This window comes from Carassius carassius, chromosome 33, assembly GCF_963082965.1.
Source record: "Carassius carassius chromosome 33, fCarCar2.1, whole genome shotgun sequence".
NCBI lineage: Eukaryota > Metazoa > Chordata > Actinopteri > Cypriniformes > Cyprinidae > Carassius > Carassius carassius.
Window position 1 is genome coordinate 22,292,089 of NC_081787.1, and position 26,309 is coordinate 22,318,397.

Below are 26,309 nucleotides of genomic sequence, written 5' to 3' on the forward strand. Positions count from 1 at the left end.
AATCAATAAAGACAACGCTTGATATGCGCATAAACTGTCGACATTTGCATAAATGCTGATGTGGATTTTCAACGATGTCGTGTTTCGATCATTTCCGTACATCATGGTAGCTACGTATAGAAAGACGAACTGACAGCTTGACAGCTGTATTATAAATAATCTAAGAAACTAGTGTTTAACCCACAGATGCTTGTCAGAGATGGTAGTTGAAGTGCGTTTTCTCAACCTGCCAGGAATAGCATTCAACAAACTTAAAATAAATCAAATAAATTATAAACAAATACATTTTAAATTAAATTATAACTGAATGAAAATTATAAATTAGCCTAGGCAATTCAGTCAATATACATAACTATGTTTTCTGAGGTGTATAAAGACCTTACTTAATGAGCCGTCATGTGTTTATTACCTTAGATTGAGAAATTTATATCTATATACACCACGGGTCCCCTTACACAGAAGTAGCCTCCATGTTTCTACAGTAGCCCTAAATGGACAAACTGTTCCACTGAGCACATTTCGTAACTTTTGTTGTTCTTGCGAATAAAACACTGACACAATGATGAACAAGTACATAAACATTAGTAATAACATCGATTTATCTGCACAGACAAAATGGGGAATGGAAAACACACCATAATGGGGTGTGACATTACTCCCCCCTCCCGGAAGGTGAGACCTCGCATCGTGGAACAACAGGGGAGGGGGAATGGGTGGGAACTTGGGAGGAGATTTCGGTAGAGAACGGACTCCCGGGAGGGGGCCATCAGACAGGGACCACGGAGGGAGGAGAGGACGGAGGGAGGGAGGAGACAGGAGGAGTCCAGGGGTGTGACACATACGGTCTGTGTTTATGATGTTTGTGACCCACGAACTGGACATTTATTGAACTTTTTTTAGTTTTAGCTAGTCTTTTGTTTTGCTAAGCACTATATACAGTATGTATAGGCTATGTGTCTGTGTATATTGTATTTTTTTAAATTATCTTTATATTTTATTATATTCATATTTTATTAAATAAAGTATCATTGTAACTGTAACGTATTAAGCATTTCTCCAAAATATAGCATTACTGGAGAAAACATCTATTAACCTGTTAATAGGAATGATATTAAGGTTGCAACATGCAACACCATCACAGATTGGACTGTTGTGACATAAAATCTCTTTATTATCTTAAAATGAAATAAACCCATTTCTCATAAAGAAACAACAACATTATCGATATTCTTTTCAATAAAAGACCAGTGTTTATATATGCATTTATTTTATTTTATTGTTTTTTTATTTTTATTTTTTTTACAATTTTCATACCACATTCTTCATTCTTTCAAGCATTTAAGTGTATAAACTACATAGCCTATAGGTTAATCTTTATTAAAGCAACTAAAGTAATTTAGTCAAGAGCACTGAGTGATTTTTTTATTTTTCTTATGTTGTTTGATTAACATTAATTGCACAGACAGCAGCAGGTTTATGAAGCTGCGGTCACTTTAATGCAAAAACCAGAGTGAATTAACAAGTTATTCATAGTTTTTGTCATTCAAAACTTTAGTTATCAGCTCACTTTTGTCTCTGTAAAAAAAATTATGCTGAAGAAATTAACATAAAACACTATTTGATGTCCATAATATGAGCATAAAATGAGTGTTTGGCAGCATGTTTGTCCAAGACATTCTTACATCATGATTCTTACATCCGTCACACGTAAACACTGAACCAGGATCAGTTTTCATGTGTCTCTGACTCGTTTCATTGGCTCGTTTAAGCATCTGCGAGCTGACCTCAGGTCAGATTCTGTGTGTGTGTGTGTGTGTGTGTGTGTGTGAGAGAGAGAAAGAGAGAGATAGTCCTTTGGGAGAAGGAGGTGCTTCCTTTTAAAGTCTGTAAAACGTAGAATGTCTTTGTCACACACTGTCAGAAACAGACACACACAAACTAGACTTATTTTAGCTGTCTACATGGGCAGCTGTCTTGTAAGGCTGTTGACCATTAGATTTGGAGCACTCTCCTAGTGTTTGGGAAAGTTACTTTAAAAGTAATGCATTACAATACTGTCTTACTCCCTAGAAGAGTAACTAGTTGTGTTACTTTTATAGAAAGTAGTGTTATTTTATCATCTGGCATAAATATAAAGTTTAGAATAACATTCTGTATAACTTTCATTGTCCTCTGAAGAAATAAAATGTTTTGTAAAGGTATAAATATTTCTTGTCTTTTTTTTCTGAAATAAAGAGCTCATGACATGCACTATTTTGTTAATACTGTATGTCAATGTCAATTTTATTTCTATAGCACTACTAAACACAACACCAGTTGACCAGTGTGCTTTACATCAATACAAAATACAAATATAAAAACAATACAAAAACAGTACATTTCATCTTTAGCCATATGCTAAATCAAAAAGATAGGTTTTTAGCCTAGATTTAAAAACAGACAAGGATGGAGCAAATCTAATACTAAAAGGTAACGCATTCCACAGTCTTGGAGCGGCCACTGAAAATGCACGATCACCCCTGCTTTTCAGCTTTGATTTCGGTATACACAATAATCTCTGGTTTGACGACCGGAGAGACATAGCTGGACGATGTTCTACCAGTAGATCCGAAAGATAAGTAGGGGCCACACCATTTAAAGATTTAAAATCCACACGGTATCGTACAGGTAACCAGTGCAAATGACGTAATACTGGAGTAATATGGTCCCGTTTTTTAGTACCTGTTAGAAGTCTCGTCGCCGCATTTTGTACCATCTGCAACCGGGATAAAGCTGATTGGCTGATCCCATAATACAATGAGTTGCAATAGTCAAGTCTCGATGTCAGAAATGCATGAATTAGTCTTTCAAAGTTATTAAAAGATATAATTGTTTTTACTCTGGCTAAAAGACGGAGCTGGAAAAAGCAGGATTTGACCACTGAGCTTATCTGCTTGTCAAATTTCAAACCATCATCAAACACAACACCCAAGTTCTTTACACAAGTCTTTGCAGACAGTGTTACATTACCTAGGGTTATTTGAGTAAGAGTATTTGATGAGCCAAACACTATCATTTCGGTTTTATTTTCATTAAAATTAAGAAAATTTAGAGATAACCAAGCTTTCACATCAGATATACAGGCCCTAATTTTTTCCAGTCCATCACAATTTGATTTTAGGGGTAAATAAACTTGAGTGTCGTCCGCATAGCAGTGGAACGACAACCCATGTTTCCTAAAAAATAGACCCTAATGGAAGCATGTATAGCGAAAAAAGAATTGGAGCTAAAATGGATCCCTGCGGAACACCACAAGACAGAAAAGCAGCCTTTGACGAATATTCCCCAATGTTAACGCTAAACTTCCTATTTGACGAATAAGACCTAAACCATTCTAAGGCAGGACCTTTAAAAACCCACCCAATGCTCCAGACGAGCAAGAAGAATAGAATGATCCACCGTATCAAAGGCCGCACTCAGATCTAGTAGTAATAATACAGTAGAAACCCCAGTGTCGGCAGCTATTAAAACATCGTTTAGGACTTTCAAAAGTGCAGTCTCTGTTGAGTGGAATTTTTTAAAACCTGATTGAAAAAGCTCAAAAACCTTATTTTCATCCAGGAAACTCTGCAATTGTTTCAGAACTATCTTCTCCAAAATCTTAGAAATAAAAGGCATATTTGAAACTGGTCTATAATTGTCCATAACATTTAAGACGGCTTTAAATGACCGACTATTTCTTGCAGATGGGTTAGAGAAATAGTTAAGTGTTTGTTCACTTCAGTGTAATTTGTAGTATTTTATCTATCATTAATGAATGTCACGATTCGCTTAATAATTCATGGCATATTAAATAACTATATATAATAATTTTATAATTAAACTGGTAAAAGGATGAGTCATATTTCGGTGTCATTACATGATAAAGCTTCTGTCCTGAGAGTGACTGGGAAGTGATTGTGGCAATGAGAAAAAAAATTCCCTTAGTGTATGTCTGACAGTTGATTACTGCCCCCTAGAGGACAAACACAGACACACAGGAAGTGGTTTGTTTATTTATATATAAAATATATTATTAGAATATATATTATTATTATTTTTATTTTTATTTTGAATAAATACAGTTCTTTTTAACCTTTTATTCATCAAATATATTAGACAGCAGAACTGTTTCCAACACTCATAATAAATCAGAATATTAGAATGATTTCTAAATGATCATGTGATAGACTGGATGTTACATGTGACACTGAAGGCTGGAGTAATGATGCTGAAAATTCAGCTTTGCATCACAGGAATAAATTATTTTTTTAAAGTATATTCAAATAGAAAACTATTATTTTAAGTTAAATAATATTTCATAATATTCCTGTTTTTTCTGTATTTTTGATCAAATAAATGCAGGCTTGATTAGCAAAAGACACTTCTTTCAAAAACATTTAAAATAGTAATGTTTCCAAACTTTTGGTCTGTACTGTATATAAACAGTTAAGTTATATATAAGCATATATCATAATAATGAGGGAAAAAAATAAATAAACTGATTAAAAACGAACTAATACAATTAAATTAATTACAATTATTAAAAAATTGTTTAACGATGATTTATTGTTGTATAATTAGCATCTGATTCAAAAGTTAAATACAGTAGAAGTAATAAAAGTAACACATCTGTATAATGAAAAGGTTATTAACTGGTTTAATAACATTTACGTGTTTTTTGTTAAGTGTACTGATTCTGTGCTTGTGTTGCTGAGGCGTTTTTCCTGTTCTCACACTGTACTCCCAAAGGAGCATAGTCTGGGGGTTGTTTTTTTTACTCCTCCTCTCTCCTGGTGTTATGCTGTATTTCTTCCTCAATCTCCTGTCTTCCTGTCCTTGTCTACCCCCTTGTCATATTGTATGTATGTATGTATGTATGGACAGGTTGATGGCTAATTTTCGCTGGTACTTGTGACTAGTGACAATAAAGGGCTACTACTACTACTATTACTATAAGGACATTTCCTGAATACTCATCATTTAAAACGGACTACTAAATCATTTTTTATTAAAAATGTTAAAATGCAGAAAGTATTGTGTGAGGGTTAGGGTAAGGGAGTTGAAAATAACGATTATACAGTAAAAACCCATTAAGCACATGAAGAGTCACAAAACTGTGACTGTATATGTAAAACATCTTCACCCCTAAGTAAGAATACAATTAAAAGCTATTTTTAATAATCAATATATTTAATAATCTTTACATTTTATGATAAGAAGAACTAAACCCGAAGAGTAATTAAAACCATCAATTATTTTAAATATAATAGTCTAGGTGTTTATTAGTAGGTAATCAATGCAATATTGTAAATCATGATATAGCTATTGTAATATTTTTCCAATAAAATCAATATAAGGTGTAGATAATACAGCAGGATAATAAATAGTGTAGTAATGTGCTGTACGTGAGTGACAGAAGGCATTGAAGTGTTAATGTAAAGCAGCAGCATTACTGCAGTACGAGCGGCTCTAGCGCACTGATCGTGTCCTCTGTTTCTCACGCCTGTCACGCGTGTCATCATCATTTGAATACATTGGCCTTGATTTACAGTGGCGTTCATTTGTCGCTTTTATTGCGGCTCTTTGATGTGCGGCGCGCGAGACCCTTTGAAATGCACGAGCGCTTTCTGATGTAAAGAGCCACGAGCGCCGCTCTGGCTCCCTGAAAACCAACCAACACCACACCATCATCACGGCCTTCATCACCTCAAACATCATCATCATGAACTTCATCACTGCTAGATATCATCATCACGGCCTTCATCACCTCAAACATCATCATCATGAACTTCATCACTGCTAGATATCATCATCATCATCATCATCACGGCCTTCATCACCTCAAACATCATCATCATGAACTTCATCACTGCTAGATATCATCATCATCACGGCCTTCATCACCTCAAACATCATCATCATGAACTTCATCAACCACTTTAAACTGGCTCTTAGAGCATCATACTAGATGCGATCATCTTCATCAGTGTAAACGTTCCTTGACATAGCCTACCATCATCATAATGATCTTCATCACTTCATATCATATCATGTTCATCGTAATCATCATCATATAAAAGGTCAGTTTTTCGACCTTAATGCAAAGTTTTGTTGTAAATGTTCTTAACGTGACAGACGCGCCAAAGATAAAGGCATGAAGCCGAGCCTCGATCGCGGCCTCTCGGTTGATCTCATCGGTGATCTGGCGCCCTTCCGGTCTGACAGCGGCACCTGTGCGCGTGTCATAAATCGGCTCAGGTGGGTGTCCCAGGCGTGACGTCAGCGCTGGGCAAACAAACGCGAGCGCTCCGGTAAGGTGAAGTTCAGTTAAAGTAAAACTTTTCAGCTCGCGAGGAAAATGTCCGTGAGCTTCCTGCTGGACGCGGCCATGTACGGCAACCCCGCGAGACACCTGAACCTCAGCCAGCCTCACCTGAACGTCTACCCTTCTGCCCCGTACCCGGACTACAGCGGATACCACCCGGGTCCGGCCCTCGGGAATGACCTGCATCACACCGGCAGCTCGTGGAGTCCCGGGTTCGACCCGATTTCGCGCGAGGACTGGCCGCCGCTATATGGTCACGGCACGGGCCACTCGCTCCCGGCGAACGGCGTGGAGGTCAGCGTCATTCCGCCCGTGGACCAGGGTCTGCTGAGCGGCGCTCCGAGCGCGCCGGTGGACAGAGAAGAGCCGCTGGACTGGATGAGACGCACCACGGCTCCAGTGAACCTGGGTGAGACATCAGCACCTCTCTGAGCCCTCTAATGACGCACAGCACACGCTTTCACTTACTCCACACTAGCAAAAAAGAATTATGGTAATCATGTTATTTGGACATGCATCATGGTAACACCACTGAGGGTTTTTTATGCACCGTGTAACTTGATACTTACCCCATAATACCCCATAAAAGTACAGTTTAAGAAAGTACCATTTGTAATAACGTTTTAGACATTTTTTATAGTAATACCACGTTTCTTATACGATACCATGTTTTTTGGACATGCATCATGGTAATAATTTGATGCTTTTATCAAATATACCATAGTAGCATTGCACTTTTGGATAATACCATCAGTAATACCATGTTTTTAGACATACCATGTAATGATTTTATGAAATGAACTATAGTAGTAGTTTTGTTTGTTTGGCAATATCATTGGTAATACCATGTTTCTTAGACAGACACTGTGGTGATACCATGTAATTTGATGTTTTTATATAATATACCATAGTAGTAAGATTGGTAATACCATGTTTTTTTAGACATGTTCCATGTGATTTCATGCTTTTTGGAAATATATAATAGCAGTACATTGATGCTGTTGGAGTTTTTTTGTTGTTTGTTTGTTTGCACAATACAAATGGAACTGCCATGTTTTGGACATGGATCATGTAATACATTTTGTTTTTTATGTACCATGTTATTATAAGCTTTTTTTAAATAGTAATAAGTTAATTGGACAAAAAGATTGGTAATACCGTAACAAACATGTAAAACCACTGGAGTACCAGCTAAAAGCCATGGTATATCAATATGGAAATCATACACTATGGGTTATATCAGACAGTATTGCCCAGTATAATCAACTGATAACATTCAATGAACCATTTCAAAAGTGCAGAAAGTGAATGTTACACTTGAAAAATGTTTAGAATATTTAAGAGTTCTGTTTCTGTTGTGGAAAATATTCAGCGTTTTGTAATTCGACACACAGATCAGTTTATGAATCAGTCGTTACATCTGAGAGATCAAAATACGAGCAGAATTCAGCAGTTTGATCTTTGATGATCTACAGAGATATGAAGGAGCATGCAGCTGAACAGCCGATAATAGATATTTGTGGCCTTATCGGAAGTGCATTGTGGCTAATAGTTTACCGAGTGATAAACTAATCTCTTCAGGGAATATTTGGGTAAATATGTCACACACAGTCAGGCCGGTGAAGTTATAAAGCTCAGACAGAAACAAGGAGATTTAGTTCCAGAAGCATCTTAGTTTCTTTTTTTGATATTTTTTAATGATTTGTTGCTTTTGTTGTTGTCGTTTGATTCAATTAATTTCAAACTCATCAGATATTTTTTTAGTAATAATTGGACGTATATCCTAAACAGTCCCAAGGGAGGAACTGAAGCTCTCAAAGGACCGTTGTCTAACACAGTTGGTCAAGATGCAAATGCGGTCACTGTGTTTGACTGTTCAAACGCTCTGATATCATCACATGAGCGGCGATTATGCATCATGTGACTAAAACAAACATAGATGAGAATGTTCAGGAAATACTGCTGAAAATATGAAACGCTGTTCAATTTCCTTGAGAAACGCACGAGTACCTGGCTCACCTAACTTATCTGAATGGCCTACTTATCTCTATAGGAAAGTACAGTATCTATTGTTTTTATATAGAACTAATTTTGACAACAAACTAATCCAGATCCATACCTTACCTTGAAAGAATGCATTAGAAAACACATGATTTATTTACATTATTAGCTTTATTTTATAAATGAGTAATTTTCACTCTTTTAAATGCAATCCACTGCTGCCCCCTACTGGAAAACAGTGACATACAACCAGTGTTTGTGATAAATATGACTTCATTTTGATATATATTTAATAATGGATACATTAAACACTGGAGACAATTCAAATGTGCACATTTACTTCATTAAATGTTCTGTTTATTGTTGAATCAAAGTCCCTGCTATGACTGAATCAGATCTCTTTCACTCAGTGCTGTATTTTGCCGACAAAACACACTAGTGAGCTTCTTACTGTCTACAGTCAGCTACTAAGGGAGCATCTCTACTGAAATCGAACCTTACAAACCTTATTTTTTTTTAGATCAATAGAGTTTGATGTTGCTAATAAATAGATGTATCCATGTGGGTGGGTGGGTGGGTGTGTATGTGTGTGTGTGTGTGTGTGTTTGTGTGTGTGTGTGTGTGTAAAAATAATATACATGTAAATATTTCTTAAATACATACATGTGTGTGTTTATATTTATATATGAGTTATATTATATATAAATTTAAACATATATTACATATATACACATATATATTATGTAAACACAAAGTTTAATTTCGGATGCAATTAATGATGATTAATCATGATCCTACATTTATGGCAAAAAAAAAAACACATGCACAAATTGAATAGTCTATTATTACAGTAAAGTACATCTAAAACCATAAACACGTTCTCATTACTTGAAATGCAATAAGCATGAACTGAAAAAAAAAGTAGCTTTTGTATTTCAGCTAGTTCCAAAGGCAACATTTGTAATTTAATTTTGTTTAATTTGATGTACTAAAATAAATAAAACTAAAACCTTTAAAAAAAGTTTCTTGAAATGAAATTAATGTAAATAAAAAAAATTAAACAATAGAATTTAAACTTATTTTATATCAGCTACATTTCTCATTTGCATTTAGTTTAACTTGATGTAATAAAATAACTCAAACTTAAATAAATGAATAAAAACTATATAAACAATACAAAATGAATTAAAAGTAAAAAAAGAACCAAATTAAAACTGTAAAGAAAATTAAAACAGAACATACAAAAATAAAAACTAATTTAAAATATTAAAAATAAAATATTAAGGAAAATGTAAACATTTTATTTCGCTTAGATGTAAAGGAAGCATTTCTAATTTCCATTTAGTTTAACTTGAACTACTAAAATAACGAAATTTAAAACCAAAATGTGTAAACTATATAAACATTATATAAAAAAACAGAAACTAATTAACAGAAACTAAAATAACTAAATGAACTAAAACATGAACACAAAAATAATGTAAATATTATAAAAAAAACTAATTGAAAATATTAATAAAAATCTAAATATCTCAGTGACACTAAAATAACTGGGCTGCGATGCTGTGAAATGCAGTCTAGTTAGGCAGCACACTAAAGTTTGGACAGGCATCTGCTGATACACATTCTGTCTTTATCTCTTTATGTTGTGTTTATTACAACCCATCATATGACTGTGTTGATTTTGTGTGTGTGTGTGTGTGTGTGTGTGTGTGATGAGGTTAAACACTGTAAACCCTGATTTAATGAGTGCATACAATTGTTTTTTTTTGCCTTCTCAGAACAGCTTTGAAGAGATAAACCACAGTTAAAATCAGTTATCCATTTAAAACCCATTTAATACAGAACTACTCAACTAACCCTCTTAACATGAACTTCTGTTAGTTCAAGACAGTGGTTCTGCAATCGCTGGACAAATAATCGCTCTTGCCAGGACTTTTACCAAACATGTAACACATTAGTAATGTCACAGACGTATGTATTAGTTTAGGGAAAGAGATAAACGAGGGCGCCATCATAGAGAGGCACAGCGAGTCAGCCGTGTGTGACACCGGATGAAACAGTGTGTGAAGGTGTTGCCTAATGTTCACCGCTCGATCATTTGTCCTCATTTCCAAACACAAGGCGTCTTAAGAGTCGAACTAAGTGAAAGATTTTGTGAAAAGCTAACAGTAGCAGAGGCCAGCGAGTCTGAGGCAGCGCCGCACCCTGCTGTGTGGGAGGACCAGAGCGCACTGATAAGGGGACGAGACTCTGTGTGTGTGTGTGTGTGTGTGTGCTCTTGTTTTTGTGTCATCAGGACACAACTCTGTATAATGACATGGGTATGACACAGGTATTACAAGGAGAGGGTGACTTATGAGGACATAACCCATGTCCCCATTTTTCAAAATGCTTATAAATCATACAAAATGAGTTTTTTTGAGAAAGTAGAAATGCACAAAGTTTCCTGTGAGGGTTAGGGTTAAGTGTATGGCTGGTGAAGGGCGATAGAATATACAGTTTGTACAGTATAAAAACCATTACGCCTACGCCTACTTTTCACAAAAACAAACGTGTGTGTGTGTGTTTACACAAGTCAGCTAAGCTGCTGAAGAAAAGGGAAGAAAACTTGAGAAAGAGATTCAGTCTATGAAAACTGCATTCAGGGTCTTTACAGGAAAGACAACCCAGACAGTGTGTGTGTGTCTGTCTGTGCCTCAGTGTTATTTTAGTATCACTGAGATGCTATATATATATATATATATATATATATATATATATATATATATATATATATATATATATATATATATATATATATATATATATGCATTTAAAAAGTAACGTTAAATATTTTTGTATTTTACAGTTTAATTTTAGTTAAAGTTTCAGTAATACCATTATAGATTTTGTAGTATTTAAATAGTAAAATTATGTTTTAATTTTACATTTTACGTTTTATTCATTATTATTTTTTACGTATCTAATAAAATATATTGAATATCCATATCGAATATTATAATAAATAAAAAAAAAATTAGCACAGAATGAAAAAAATAAATTAAAAAAAAGATTTTTTTCACATTTCTGAATTTTAGAATTGTGAGATATAATTTCATAATTTTGAGAATCATAAAGTCATAACCTTTTTTTTTTTTCATGGCAGAAACAGACTTCCATAATTGTAGTAGATTTATTTAGTTAAACTAAGTCAAAGTGAGAAATATTGTTTGGGCATCTAGCTGATATACTGTATACATACATATATATATATATATATATATATATATGTATGTGTATATATATATATATATATATATATATATATGTATGTATATATATATATATATATATATGTGTATGTATATATGTAAATATTAATTTAAAATGGATAATTTTAATAAAAAAGAGGATATTCTGTGAGGCATGTGAATTGCATAAAAAAACATCTGTAAAGCTAAAAAAAAAAAGTTTTTTGCACAACATTTCATACTTTTACTTTAGAGGTTTTTGATACCTGTCTGAAACTCAGAAAAAACCATGCTGGGATGAGTTTTTTAATGAGTGAATTTAATCTTTCTGTGCCACAACATTAAATACATTTTAAAAGTAAAAGGACAGAAGTACAAAATGGACTCATTTGAATGCTTTGTTCACCCACTAAATGTTTGCTTTAATTTAAAGGTCATTGCAAAGAAAGGCTCGGAAAAGTGAAGTTGATCTAAAAAAAGCTCCTGCAGTTGTTGAGCAGATTCAGACACTTGCTTTGTAACTGTAATGCAATACACATGTTCATTGACTTACAATTCTGAGTTTTATTTAGCGGGTTCAGATGAGGTCATGTGGTAAACGCTCATCTGTTCAGGCAAACAGAACATCTCAAGATAAACCAAAAGTGTGAGACGACTAAGAAAGAGGTTTACCACACAGCCTCTGTAGAGGAATATTCATGTTAATATTAGCACAAGGCCTGTTCTGCATGGTGGTTATAAAAACGACGTCACAAATGATACACATCTTTCTTTCTATTTCTATTTTATAAGTGTATAAGTGCCCTTTTTATTGAAATTATTAATGATTTAGATGGGATTTAAAATCCAAGCTGCACAAATCTTAACTATAACTAAAATCCAAGGATTCAAATGTTGTGCAAATTCTGAAAATATCAAGGGATCGTCAGCTTATTAAAAGTCATGGGAATTGCTTTGTGCATTTTTCTATCGGACATTCAAATATTGCTCTTTGTGCACAGTAAAAATTTCAGTTTTTCACCAGCAGAACGCACACGCACCAAACTTAGTTTTATTCCTATCTATATTCTGAAGATTTTTACTGAGGCGTTTGTTCTTATATCATTCACCCTGATTTATATAACATTTTATTCCTAAAAACATGGTGAAAATTTTGTTTTTATGTCTCTTGATGGTGTTTTCTGATTTTTGGAGTGATACAAGGAGAGATCCAAAATCCCCTTTATAAAAACCTTTAACTTTTATCCATTTCTACTCTGCAGATGTATGGACATTGGGCATATTTATTTAGAAAAAACAAACATAACACTGCAAAAAAATGCATGGAATTCTTATTATTTTCAATTCTTAAATTTTAAATTTCTTTAGCCTATTGCCCTGAGGTGTCTTGTCTTAAATACTATTAAAAATATGGAAATGAAAAGTAACCCTGTTGTGACGGCAGGAGGAAAGACACGGACGAAGGACAAGTACAGAGTGGTGTACAGTGACGTACAGCGTCTGGAGCTGGAGAAGGAATTTCATTTCAGCCGCTACATCACCATCAGACGGAAGGCGGAGCTCGCCGGGGCCCTGAGCCTATCAGAACGCCAGGTAGGTTCATTAAGCATGCAAAGAGGACGTTAAACAAACCTGTGAGATTATGCGGTGATATTCGTCTAATTATACCAGAGTTTCTTGTGAAAGGACATGATGTCCCTGTACAGAATTAGATGCATGTATTGCAATATGCTGAATATTGAAAAAATGTATGAATATATGAAAAAATTCTCTCATACAGGATGTGTCTGGTAGAGCTAGAAGCCTCATCAGTTGTAAATCATTTTGAATCTCTGTGATTCACAGGTGAAGATCTGGTTTCAAAACAGACGAGCCAAAGAAAGGAAAATGAACAAGAAGCGACTCCAGCAGTCTCAGCTGAGCTCCACGTCTACACCGGTCAGTCTGTCCGGCCACGCCAACACCGCCATGGTCAGCAGCACCAATAACAGCTTGATGACAGACAATATATCGACCAGCATCAAAGAGGAATACTGAAAACTCTTCCAGACAGAAGGATAAACAGGACATGTTTACACTGTTTCAGTGACACTGAGTGGAGCGTTCATATTGCACTACATGAAAGACACGCAAACACGTTTTATTGTGAATAACGCGCACAGTATTTCAATTTTTGTAAAAAATCTCAGAGTATGTTGAACGACTGAAGATACGCGTCATAATGGTTTCTAAATGTCTAAACTACTTTTGATATGACCTCACAAGCTACTAATGATGATCTGATGACTATATTTGTATCACTACTGCTTTGCTTTACTATGTTAAATATTTTACACCCGCGGGATGATGGAAAAATTACTTCTTTTTTGAACTGGTGCCTCTGTGTAATCATTCATTTGTAAACAGTGCATAATTTTAATAAAAAAAATAATATTTGAGGAGAAAAATTATCTTTTTTTTTTTTTTTGCATTTTGCATTTTGACTATTTTCACAACAATTAATAACATTTTCCTCCAAATTCTCTATATTGTGATGAGAATTATTACTTTTGAGTTTTATTTAGGTGCCGTTATTCTCAATGACGATTCTCAGCACAGTAATTCATTTTTCATAAAATATTTTGTTTTTTTTTCAGTACAAATAAAATACAATAGAGTTGTATAAATACTTCACAATTTAATTAATATATGTTAATAATATCTATTAAAATATTTTTTGCACCTTTTAGAGTTTGGTAACACTTGAAGCTTTTTTGTATAATGCATTATAAAGGTATTCATAATTTACATTATAATACATTATATCTTTTCGTAAGTAATTATAAACAGAATTAAAATGCAATATTTGCAGATTCCTTGTTTGTCGTGTGTTTTCGTGCATTATATGTTCAAAAGATCTAATATGAATCCATAAGTGCAATGCATTATAATGCAAATTTCGATTTTATATAGGATCATACAAGCTGCATTACAAGCTATACTTAATGCATTAAAAATATTTTTATTATGTATTATATATATATAAATGCTTTAATAAAAGTGTTCCTTTGTTTATATATTTTATTTGGGAAAACAATGCTCTTTTTTTGGCAAATATGACCTTGACATGCTGATCAGATTAAACTCAATCATTCAGTGACAAGCTCTAAATCCCGCTGTACTTTGAGAGGGTGGAAACCAGTTTGTGTGTGAGTGTTTACCGATCACAATGAGCCCTGTGGATCATAAGTCGTGATAACACAAGGAAACAAACGCAGCTTATTGATAAAAACAGAAGCTGGAGTGTGTGTTCAGTGAAGTCGATCATTGACAGAGAAGCCAGAGGTCGAGGAGAAGCGGCGGGCCGCACGGACGCCATCGGATGGGGTCTGTTTCTGCAGCTCGGTCAGATGATTTGTGTCAATTAAAGAGCCAATAAAGACCTGATGCCAGTAACATTCATCTCCTGTCCTTCAAGATCATGCGTCTGAACTGTTAATGTTTGATCGGTTTCACAATGTCACCGTTGACCTCATCTGAAGGAATGCAAGCACATTTATCAAAAGTATACGTTTGAGTTTGACGACCGGGTCAAAATGTGTGTCAGAAGTCACACTTCAGTCAAATAAAATTCCATCTTCAGAAATAGTTCTAAATAAAATTGCTTTACTGTCATTATGTCATGTCTTATTATATTTGACGCTGAATTTAATTTCATTGGCTTACAAGGAAATGATAAGGAACAGTGTGATTCTGCCTCTGAAATATTATCAAGAGCTGGTCTTCAGTTTGGAGTATTTAAGTAAGATATTCAACAAAATAATACTATTCTTCTTCTGTGGAACACAAATAAGAATGTTTCAACTGTATTTGTTTATACAGTGAAGAAAAAACTGTTGTGATGCAGGGATAAAGTACTATAATTCAATAATGTCCTATTATATTTTACCTATATAATTTCAACGCTGTTTTAAGTGAAAGTCAAATTTTGGGGAGCTTAAAAAAGTATAAGTAAATTATTATGGAACAATACAATTCTGCTTTGAAAACATAATCAAGTACTAAGTTAGTTTTAAGATATTAAACAAAACAATACTATTCTTCTTCTGTGAAACACAATTTACTGTAGATCATACAGTCATGAAATGGTTTTCCTTCTTTCATCGCGTCATCTTGCAAGTCTTTGGCTGTACATTGCAGGTTTTTCTCAGTTGCTCTGATTAAACATTTTATGATATTGTGCTTTTTCTTCAACACCCTCAAAGGTTTTCTGGTAAAACACACTTTAAGCTAAGAAATAAGGCTGAGAGCTGTGTCTAGGAACTTTCAATGTCTTGGAAGTCTTCATATAGCCTTAGACTTTCTAAAGTACTACGATATTTATTCTCTTTAGCTTTTGTGAGATCTCTGTTGACATTTTTGCTACTCAACTTCAGCACATGCATGGGCCAAACTGTATGTGTGTGTAACAGCTCAAGCTAATTCTGTTTTTAATAGAGTTTCTAAAGTTGTGTTTTGAGACTGTTTTATTCCCCACCATGCAAATAAGTGATTTAAAAACAGCAATGTTGAACAGGGGTTGAATAATTATGACATAGCAGTATTATTAAAAAATCTTATAACTCAGAAATATTACATTATTTATTGAGTAAGTATTTAAATAAGATATTTAACACGACAACACAAAATAACTCTTGTTATTCAGTGGAACACACCTCAGAAACATAGTTGAGTACTGAGATAGTATTCAGTTTCAAGAGCATTTGAGTAAAAAATATATAAATATATGCAAACACATGTCGGGGTTTTTAATAAAATAGAGAAGAAAAACTGTAAATTTCATACATCCACATATAACTGCACCTGCATGGATCATGCTTTAAAAATAGATCCTCACTTCAGTTTTCTGCTGTTTTGAACATATTCAGCCATAAAGAGATTACTCTCTTGTTAAAAAATTAATTCAGCCAGTTGCCTGAAAAGAAGAATTCTAATTCCCATGATTAGAAGTTAAAGAACTAAAAAAGTTAAATAAAAATATATCATAAAAACTATATAGAAATAATAATTAAAAATTACTAAAATTACAAAAAAAAGTTTAAACTAAAGTTTACTAAAATTTAACTAAAATTAAAACAAATATGGGTTTTTAATATAAAAACAAAAACAAAAAAAGACATTAATAAGACATATCCATCTTATTAGAGATATTTTTACAATACTAAATTAATTAATTTAAATCTGTTTATTTATTATTGTAAAGCCCCAAAAATCTATAGGCTATTTAGGAAAAACCAGTCACTTGAAATTATATTTATATTTATGACTTTTTATAAATAAATAAAAAAACAAAATGTGCCTTTTCAATAATATTTTTAATGAGCAAAGATGATGACTATCATATATTTTTACCATGAGTTACAGAAGAAGTGTTATTCAGTGTAACAATATGTATACCACAAATCTTGTCAGGCTTATTTAGAACAAGAATTTGTCAAATAAGTTTTGAATACTTAAAATAGAATTTTGTATAAGCACTCTTTTTTAAGTCAAAATAAGTATGTTGTTTCATTTTAACATAAATATATCGGTTATGCAGAAAGACGTTGGAACATTATTTCACCCATATTTTGACATTTTATTTTCACAAAATTGAATTAAAACATTAAAGTTTACATTTGCATTTAATATGCTTTCTATGTATGTGATACAGACACCAAAATGTGTGTCTGTGTGTGTTTGTGTGTGTGTGTGTGTGTGTGTGTGTGTGTGTATGTGTGTGTGTGGTCACCTGGGACCACCGACTCTCTAAAGCACTAGTATCAATTTCCCAATCCACCATGTCAAAGGGTTAAAAACTCAAAAACAAATTCACATTTATTAACATAACTCAAGCTGAAGGAAGTGATGTAACTCAACTCTTACAGACTGAGAAACACATGCTCAATCAGCCCAGATAATAAGCCTCAATAATATTCACTCTAAAAACTTTATTTATTAAGTCAAATTCATTTATATAGCACTTTTGACCATACACATTGTTACAAAACCGTTTTACAAAAAACCATGATGTTAATGTTTATAATAGCTCAACATCTTCATGTCGCATTTACAAGATTAGAGCTGGATGATAATATAGTTATATTTTAACTATACTAACTATGTACTTATATACTATATACTTTACTTAACTATATTAACTATATACTTAAAACAGTGGAGATTTGCTATATAGTATATATCACTTTATGTGAGTATTCTGTATGCATGCAAATAAAGTTGGATATACTTAAATATAGAACTGGGGGATAATATAAATTAATTCCTTTTGATGAATACATTTCATTTTTAATGAAAGCAGCAGAGATGCAACAAAGATGACTGCATATATATTTCTTTGACTTTTTTCAGGCTGTTCCCTGTACTTGTGGAAATTATGAAATTTAAGATATGATTACAGCTATATTTTTCTGTTAACAGAAACATTCTGTAAATGTTTTTAAAAAATTCAAAATCCCCCGATTACTGTGTTTTCATGACTTTTGAGCATGAATTTCTTCATGATTAAAAGCTGACTTTCACTAAAGCTTTTTCTCGCCGTCATATGATCTGAGCCGCCAGCAGAACAACACGAGAAGCATTAAAAACAGTAGTGCTTGTCTGATGGAAAATAACATGCATTTGGTTTCCTTTTTTCCATTGTCTCGCTTACTCAACATCTCACAGTTCAGCCCCAGACACACAAACATTAAAGGGATAGTTCACCCAAAAATGAAAATTACCCCATGATTTAATCAATCCTCAATTCATCCTATTTGGCTTTCTTTTTCAGACAAATACAGTAGGAGTTAAGTAAAAAAAATCTCCTGGCTCTTCCCATCCCATGTTGAGATTTTGAAGCCCAATAAAGTGCATCCATCCATCATAATAATTGCCCCACACGGCTCCGGGGGGTTAATAAAGGCCTTCTGAAGTGAATCGATGCATCCGTGTAAGACAAATATCCATATTTAAAACTTTATAAACCGTAATCTCTTACATGCGTTCCTGCGGGTGACGTAGAAGTAGCGTAAGCTCCTTTTTTTGGGTGAATTATCCCTTTAAAGCTCAAGCTCTACCTTCCTACAGTAACATCATTAACTTATTACACAAAATAATTCACAGTGCATATGCAAAGAGATATGTGCTTTATGTAAACTGTACATCTCCCAAAGTGAACATAACTGAACATACACACTTAATTTCCCAGGGAAAGTGCGATGTTGCACAGCTCTTGTTGTGTGTGTACCTGAGAATAAACACACTCATGCTGAGGCTGCAGGAGAGCGTTTGAGCGGTTCAGAGTGAACATCACCTCGCCGTACGTAATCTCTTCCTCCTTCTTCTCTTTTCTCTCCTTCCTCTTTTTCTGCCATTTGACCTCGACATATTCCACATCAGCAGCCGGGAGTAATTCTGAACAGAAAGAAGAAATGATGAATGGACATTTAAAGCTGTTCCATTTGATTCAGAGTTTGCAAACATTATCTTAATCAAAAATGCAGTGTTCAAATGTTAAGTATGTGATTTTTAAACTACTGTCTGAATCTAAAGTGAAAAAGGCTTTTGTATTCAGTGTGTGATAGTGACCGTATGACTTTGAGTTTAGGAAGTACCATCACTAATTCAATGATTGAGACTAATAGACCACAAACTGATAGAGTCTTGTGTGCTTTTAAAGAGTACAGCAGACCTCTGAGCTTCACTGAGTTTCCTACCTGTTTTCTTCTTTGCACCCTTTTTCTTATGAGAGATATCAGCATATATGATGTCCGCACTGGCAGCAGTGGCTGATGGGAAAACACTGACATTAGCAACAGATAAACTAGAATCTAATTTCAATCATTAAAGTATTGGCTTCAAAACTAGGTCTATAACAGATAATCCTCAGATCATGCTGATTCATGTTTTTATATCGAACTGTTTGCATGCGAAAAATCAAGAAAAAAGTGAATACAGAACACAGGAAGTGAGATCACATCTTCTCTAATCTTAGATTTATTGAAATTAAAAATATGAGTAAATTCTAAGTAAACTACGCATAAAAGGTGCCTTCCAAAATAACATAGTTAAACTATATAATGAAATTATAAAATTAATGGTTAAAATGTTTTTTTTAATCAATCAAACTGGCTTATACTCAAGATTTTGTTTTTCTACATATTCGTGGGATTCGAAGAACAATGTTGTTTCAGAGCATTTCTCAAAATTTACACCAGTTTGCATTGGTTAATCCCAGCAATTTGTATTTTATTTTATTTGAACTAAAATTGGCTTGGATCATCTTCATCACCACATATATAATGTTTTTGCTTTTGGCTTTTGGTGCAGTTGCCTTTAAAACTGTCTGTAAGGGATTGCAATGACTAAACAAATCCATTCAGAATATATAACAAATAAGCCACAAATCCACTCAAGATTTGAATGTGTATTAACCAGTGTTTTGGCTTGGTATCGAGTAGTACTACTGTAAATTTGAACTTTTATAAGTACGTATATGAACTACAGATTCAAAATGAACTGACCTGTCGACTTGACCTGTTTTTTCTTGTAAGTGTGATATGCAGGTATGAACAGCAGAATCAGGATCAGCGCAACGCAGCCCAAAGCAATCAGAGAGGAATGTAAAACTATGGAAGAAAGAAACACAAGCTCATTTAAATCAAACTACAAAACTGCTTAGAAAAGTTCATTCGTATTGGTGCAGCAACAAGAACAACTTTAACAAAAACATACAATTAATAGCACAGTAAATTAGTTAAAAGACCTTGTAGATCTCTCAAAACCAGCATTATTAGGTTTATTTGTAATTTGCAGTGTTTTCTGTTGCTTTAACACACATTGATGAAAGAAACACTCCATGGGTGAGATTCACCAGCTTTTGAGAAACTCATACCATATTTTGAATCCTTTACTGTTGAGGTCTCAGATGCAGTAGATGGCCCTGTAATAAAACATCATTGCAGAATCACCCCTTTTCTCCCTCAATATAAATTACTGCAGAGATAATTATTAAATTTGAATTAAATAAAAAAATTAAATCGAATCAACTAAAAAGTAAACAGTCCCAGAGGAGGTAAAACCATTACAGTCCATCAGAATACACATTGCACTCAGATATTGCACTCTGGCATAAGAGGATTTTATGGTGAAGTGTGAGTTTGGCATGTTCTTGACAGGTTTTGTGAGATTCGCTCATCTTCATCACTCTTGTTGCTGTTGCTGTTGTTTTTATAAATTCATTGACATTCATGTATTAAAAGCTCACCAGAACAGGGTTTCAGACTAATGGTCATCTGTCTGTGACTGACGTGGTTCTTCACACCGCAGGTGATGTTTCCATCAGTTCCCTCATCCAGATCAATGCTGGAGTTGCCATCCATCAGTGGATCTCCATTCAAAGTCCAGCTGTAGAGGAGCTGATCGCCCTCCGAGGAGCAGGACACCCTCCTCGCCCCACTGGAGGAGCAGCTGATGAACACTTCCACTGAGCCAACAGGAGCTGGAGGGAGGGATACGTGACAGTCACATGACTCGATCTCGACTCATTAGGAGTCAACGTCATGTCAAGACATTACTAAACATAAATGTATTGCTGAGATGAAAGCGCGACTTAATTAAACATGCAGCGTACAATAGGTTAGTCATGTGACAACAATGTATCAAATGACTGTTTGAAATGCTTTCATATGTCATCAGTATGCAGTGTACAATAAGTAACATGCTGATGTTTCACTCTAAAAATAATCTTATCTTATGGAAGTGATTCATGTACATGACAGTGAGGTCTTTGGAGAGCATGAGTTTCTGTACCTTCAACATTCAATTGAAGATCTGTAGATGTTTCTGTGCCGTCTGAGCGAGAGAGTGTTAATGTGTAATTCCCTGAATCTGCTCTGATCACACGGTTTATTATCAGAGTGCCATTAATTACTGCAACTTCAGGTCTCTTACTATAAAGATCACAATCCTTCATCCTTCCATATTTAACTCTACAAACTGGATCATTTCTGCTGTTGTTGTTTATTCTCTTTTTTATCTTCATGTCATATTTACTAGCGTCCAGCACCATCAGCAGATTGAGTTTGTGTCCCAAAACTGCATAACAGGGATCAGTCTGATTTAACCAGCAGAAACCTGAAGAACAACACACACACAGATAATAGTATATAAATATGTCTTCCTTTATGAAATAAAATCAGACATAAATGACACAAAGATTTACAGATTTAAAGTTCAACAGAAGAAACATCTGACAGACTCTTGATATGATCTCACACATATGATCTAAATAATGCTCATCTTCGTTATAAAGAGATGCTTAACTCTTTTCTGTAAGGAAAGTGTAATATGTGTCTCTCCTGACTTATAACTTATACACTAAATAAAGTCATATCACTTGACAGATTTACTAAAATTTTGTGTAATAAACATTTTTTTTATTTTGATTTAAAGCATTATAATATCAGCTAGTCTGTATGCCAAAAGTCAAAAAGCGAATCTAAATGTTGATTTTATTAAAACAAACTACCATGCTTTAACTTTATAAAAACAGTTTATGCATTTTAACACATGGCATTCTGATAATGCACAATTTTTTGTCTTTGTCGTGCACTTTCTGTTCAGTTCCATTAATCTGTGACATTTCTCTCTTTATTAATAATGTTTTGTCTTTCTGACATAATGTTTAATGGACAGACATTATTTGATGAGTCCTCTATATAATTAAATTAAATTAAAATTAAATTTATGCATTTAGCAGAGGCTTTTATCCAAAGCGACTTACAGTGCATTCAGGCTATCATTTTTTACCTATCATGTGTTCCTGGGGAATCAAACCCCCAACCTTGCGCTTGACAGAATTTACTTTTACAAAACACAAATATTTTAAAATAGAGATTCATCTGACTAAACAGCATCATAAAAGAGTTTGATGTGAAAGTGACTCACATTCAGCAGTTTGCAGCAGCAGCAGCATCAGTGCAAAGAGGAGCATCATTTCTCTAGTTTCCAGAAGAGCCCAATCCCAGCAGAAGAGTGAAATGCTGCTTCAGATCGTGACACCAGTGTCTGGACTTCTGTTCGTCTCTGTTCACAGCGATACTCAGACTGGACTGACACATGAGAAAATATCTGAACCCTTCACCGAAGAAAGAGGAAGCTTCCTTTTATAGGGGAAGGCAGATGATCTTACATCTAAAACAAGTGAGTGAAACTAAGAGAAAGATTGAAAAATAAGTACTTTTCAGGCACATTTTCAGAAAAGTAAAAAAAAAAATCTTGTTTTAGAAGAAGCAAGTGGGAAAGGGTTGTTAAATGACTAATTGTGTAAATTACTTGACAATGAGTAACAAAGGAATACGTAGCTGGATTCTGATTACGTTTATGTGACTGATCAAGCTTTTATATGTAGTTTGGGTTAACAAAGAGTTTTATACGTTTAACTGAAATTATAATGCAAAAACTGACACACAAAAAAATTTAAACAACTAAACAAAAACAGATAAAGACAAGAAGCAGCCATTGATAATATCTAAACATGTATCCAAATGTAATCAAATGAATTTATGTGTGATGATAATTTCTTAGGAACTAGGGACTGCACAAACCTGTTTATATATTTTATATAGGGCTATACATGCATGGTATTACAAATGATAAATGGTGCAAAATGTATATCTTAACAGTCAATTTATAAATCAGATTTGTTGGACTCACAATGAACTGAATCTTTACACATTAGTGTCATTACTATGCCAACCAATGTGAATGTGAAAAGAAACTGCAGTCTGAAAAGAAACGTCTCGGTTACGTATGTATCCCTCATTCCCTGAAGGAGGGAATGGAAACGTTACCTCAGTGGCTGACGAAATTGGGGATCTCGCCAGAGAGATGAATCGCCTCCGAGTGTTAACAAAACGAGCCAATGCAGCGCGTATAAAAGGAGAGCGCGTACAGTCGCACAAACAGTTTTTCGCTGAGGAGCCGAGACGGTGTGTCCCGGCCGTACAGCGGTGGTACAGCAACTGTGACGACGGAACGTAACGTCTCCGTTCCCTCCTTTAGGGAATGAGGGTTACAAATGTAACCAAGACATTCCCTTTCAGTCAGTCACGTTCAAGTCACTGACGTTGCGTCAGTGACTGATGAATTCCCCCACTGTTGGGGTGGAAGAATGGCCAGGGTTTAGGCAGAGGAACCCGCAATGCTGTTCCGTACAGTGAGAATTGGATAACACTGGGAAAGCGTACCCAAATAGGGGGACACTGCGGAACCACATCCTGCGCATAGGAGGTCACATGTGGAATTACGCATATGGACTGGCTGTAGGGCAGTGCTACATATGGAGACCTCTGCCAGGGAAAGACACGGGTTCACCGTGAAGGAAGCCGTACCGTGGAAGAATACACATGTGGGATCACCCAAAAAAAGGGGGAATCACTATACACAGGCACCTAGCCCAGCACAAGGGCTGACCTTGGGCATACGCACAAGTGCTGGACCTGGCATCTGGCGCTCCACCACGCCTAACTGCCGAGGGTGCAGGAGGAACTTCAACAGGGTTCGCCAAAAGGGAAACTGAACTGAGAAGCACTTAGGCACACTTATCCGGTCCTTGGAGGGGAATGGTGCAGCAAGCCTGATTGACACCGAGCTGGTCCAGCATTACAGGCCATCTGGGGCGAGTACGCGAGAGGACACAGGCTCTACACGGAGATTATAGAATCTCGCAAACGTGTAAGGTGTCGCCCAGCTGGCAGCTCTACAGATGTCTGCTATCGAGGCGCCCCATGCCAAAGCCCAGGAGGAGGCCACAGCTCTTGTACTGTAGAGTGTGCTCTCACTCCAAGGGGGCATGGTAAACGATGGCCTGATATGCTAAGACTATAGCCTCCACTATCCAGTGAGCAAGTCTTTGTTTGGAGACAGCCTTTCCCTTCTGGTGTCCACCGAAGCAGACAAAGAGCTGGTATGAGGTCCTGAAGCTCTGTGTGTGGTCCACGTAAATGCTGAGGGCACGAACGGGACAAAGCAAAGTGGAGGCTGGGTCTGCCTCTTCCCGGGGCAGCACTTGCAAGTTCACCACCTGATCCCGGAAGGGCGTGTTGGGAACTTTGGGCACATATCTGGGGCACGTATCGTCGACTGAAAATGCCTGCAGGTCCCCAACCCTCTTGACCGAAGCAAATCCAGTGAGGAGCACTGTCTTCAGCAACAGAAACTTAAACTCTACTGACTGCAGAAGCTCGGAGGGCTCCTGCTAAAAAAGCCATCAGGACCAAGTGGAGATCCCAAGAGGGTACCAGGTGAGGGCGCGGAGGGTTCAGACTCCTTGCCCCCGTAAGGAACCTGATGACCAGGTCGTGCTTCCCAACGGACTTGCCCTCTACTGCATCGTGATGTGCGGCAATAGCGGCAACATACACTTTGATAGTGGAGGGAGACAGCCTTCGCTCCAGCCCATCTTGCAGAAAGGAGAGCACAACCACGATCGGGCATCTACGGGGGTCTTCCCAGTGGGAAGTACACCAATCAACGAACAGGTTCCACTTCAGCGCGTAGGTGTGCCTAGTAGAGGGCGCTCTAGCTGAAGTGATGGTGTTTACTACCGCTGGAGGTAAACCACCTAGAACCTCTGCGTCCTGTCCAGAGACCATACGTGGAGATTCCACAGGTCTGGGCATCTGCACAGGGGAGAGTTTGCTCTTTTCCCAGTTGACCCGAAGCCCCAACTGGCTGAGGTGGTTGAGCACCACGTCCCTGTGTGCGCACAACAGAGCTTGGGACTGGGCCAATATAAGTCAGTCATCGAGGTAGTTAAGAATGCGTAACCCACTGCCTTTCTTGGGTACAATGAAGTACGGGCTGTAAAACCCCGACTTCATATTGGCTGGAGGGACCAGCTCTATCGCATCCTTTGCCAGAAGGACAGCGATTTCACAAGACGGGAGCATCCTTGTCCAGCACAGAGGTGAACCATATGCCCCTGAACTTGGGAGGATGCCAGGTGAACTGAATCGCATAGCCGAGTCTGATGGTTCTCGTGAGCCAGCAAGATGGTCTGGGGAGCGCTATCTCTCATATCTGCCAGGGTAAGCCAAAGGTGGCGTTCCTGGACAACCAAGGCGGACATCGTCTGACCCAGGGACCGCGCCGTGACTTTCGTCGCCCATAGGGCAAGGTCATGGTGCGCAGTTCCTTCATTACACCTGGGTCAGAACTACCCTCGTGCAGCTGCTTTAATGCCTTGGCCTGGTAGACCTGCAGGAGGGCCATGGCATGCAGGGCAGGGGCTGCCTGTCCAGCAGCTTCATAAGCCTTGGCCGTCAGTGCCGACGAGAACTTACAGGCCCTTGACGGGAGGCGTGGATAACCCCACCAGGCGGCAGGGCTTTGTGGGCAAGGCTGCATTCATTGCAGAATCACCCCTTTTCTCCCTCAATATAAATTACTGCAGAGATAATTATTAAATTTGAATCAAATAAAAAAATTAAATCGAATCAACTAAAAAGTAAACAGTCCCAGAGGAGGTAAAACCATTACAGTCCATCAGAATACACATTGCACTCAGATATTGCACTCTGGCATAAGAGGATTTTATGGTGAAGTGTGAGTTTGGCATGTTCTTGACAGGTTTTGTGAGATTCACTCATCTTCATCACTCTTGTTGCTGTTGCTGTTGCTGTTGTTTTTATAAATTCATTGACATT

General features: G+C 36.0%; 2 protein-coding genes across 2 annotated transcripts; one reads left to right on the forward strand and one right to left on the reverse strand.

The window, feature by feature from the left end:
* The first annotated feature begins 6,151 nt into the window (after positions 1–6,151).
* On the forward strand, positions 6,152–14,021 carry cdx1a (caudal type homeobox 1a). The gene is made up of 3 exons (XM_059522430.1): positions 6,152–6,755; positions 13,025–13,173; positions 13,426–14,021. The coding sequence occupies exons 1-3, from the start codon at positions 6,380–6,382 to the stop codon at positions 13,615–13,617; spliced, it is 717 nt and encodes a 238-aa protein (XP_059378413.1). The 5' UTR covers positions 6,152–6,379; the 3' UTR covers positions 13,618–14,021.
* Positions 14,022–18,796: 4,775 nt separating this feature from the next.
* On the reverse strand, positions 18,797–22,719 carry LOC132114162 (uncharacterized). The gene is made up of 7 exons (XM_059522275.1): positions 22,549–22,719; positions 21,412–21,735; positions 20,867–21,100; positions 20,495–20,542; positions 20,124–20,228; positions 19,317–19,388; positions 18,797–19,014 (listed from the first exon to the last, which is right to left on the reverse strand). Exons 1-7 carry the CDS (start codon positions 22,595–22,597, stop codon positions 18,797–18,799), a joined length of 1,050 nt encoding a protein of 349 aa, XP_059378258.1. The 5' UTR covers positions 22,598–22,719.
* Between the last annotated feature and the right edge of the window lie 3,590 nt (positions 22,720–26,309).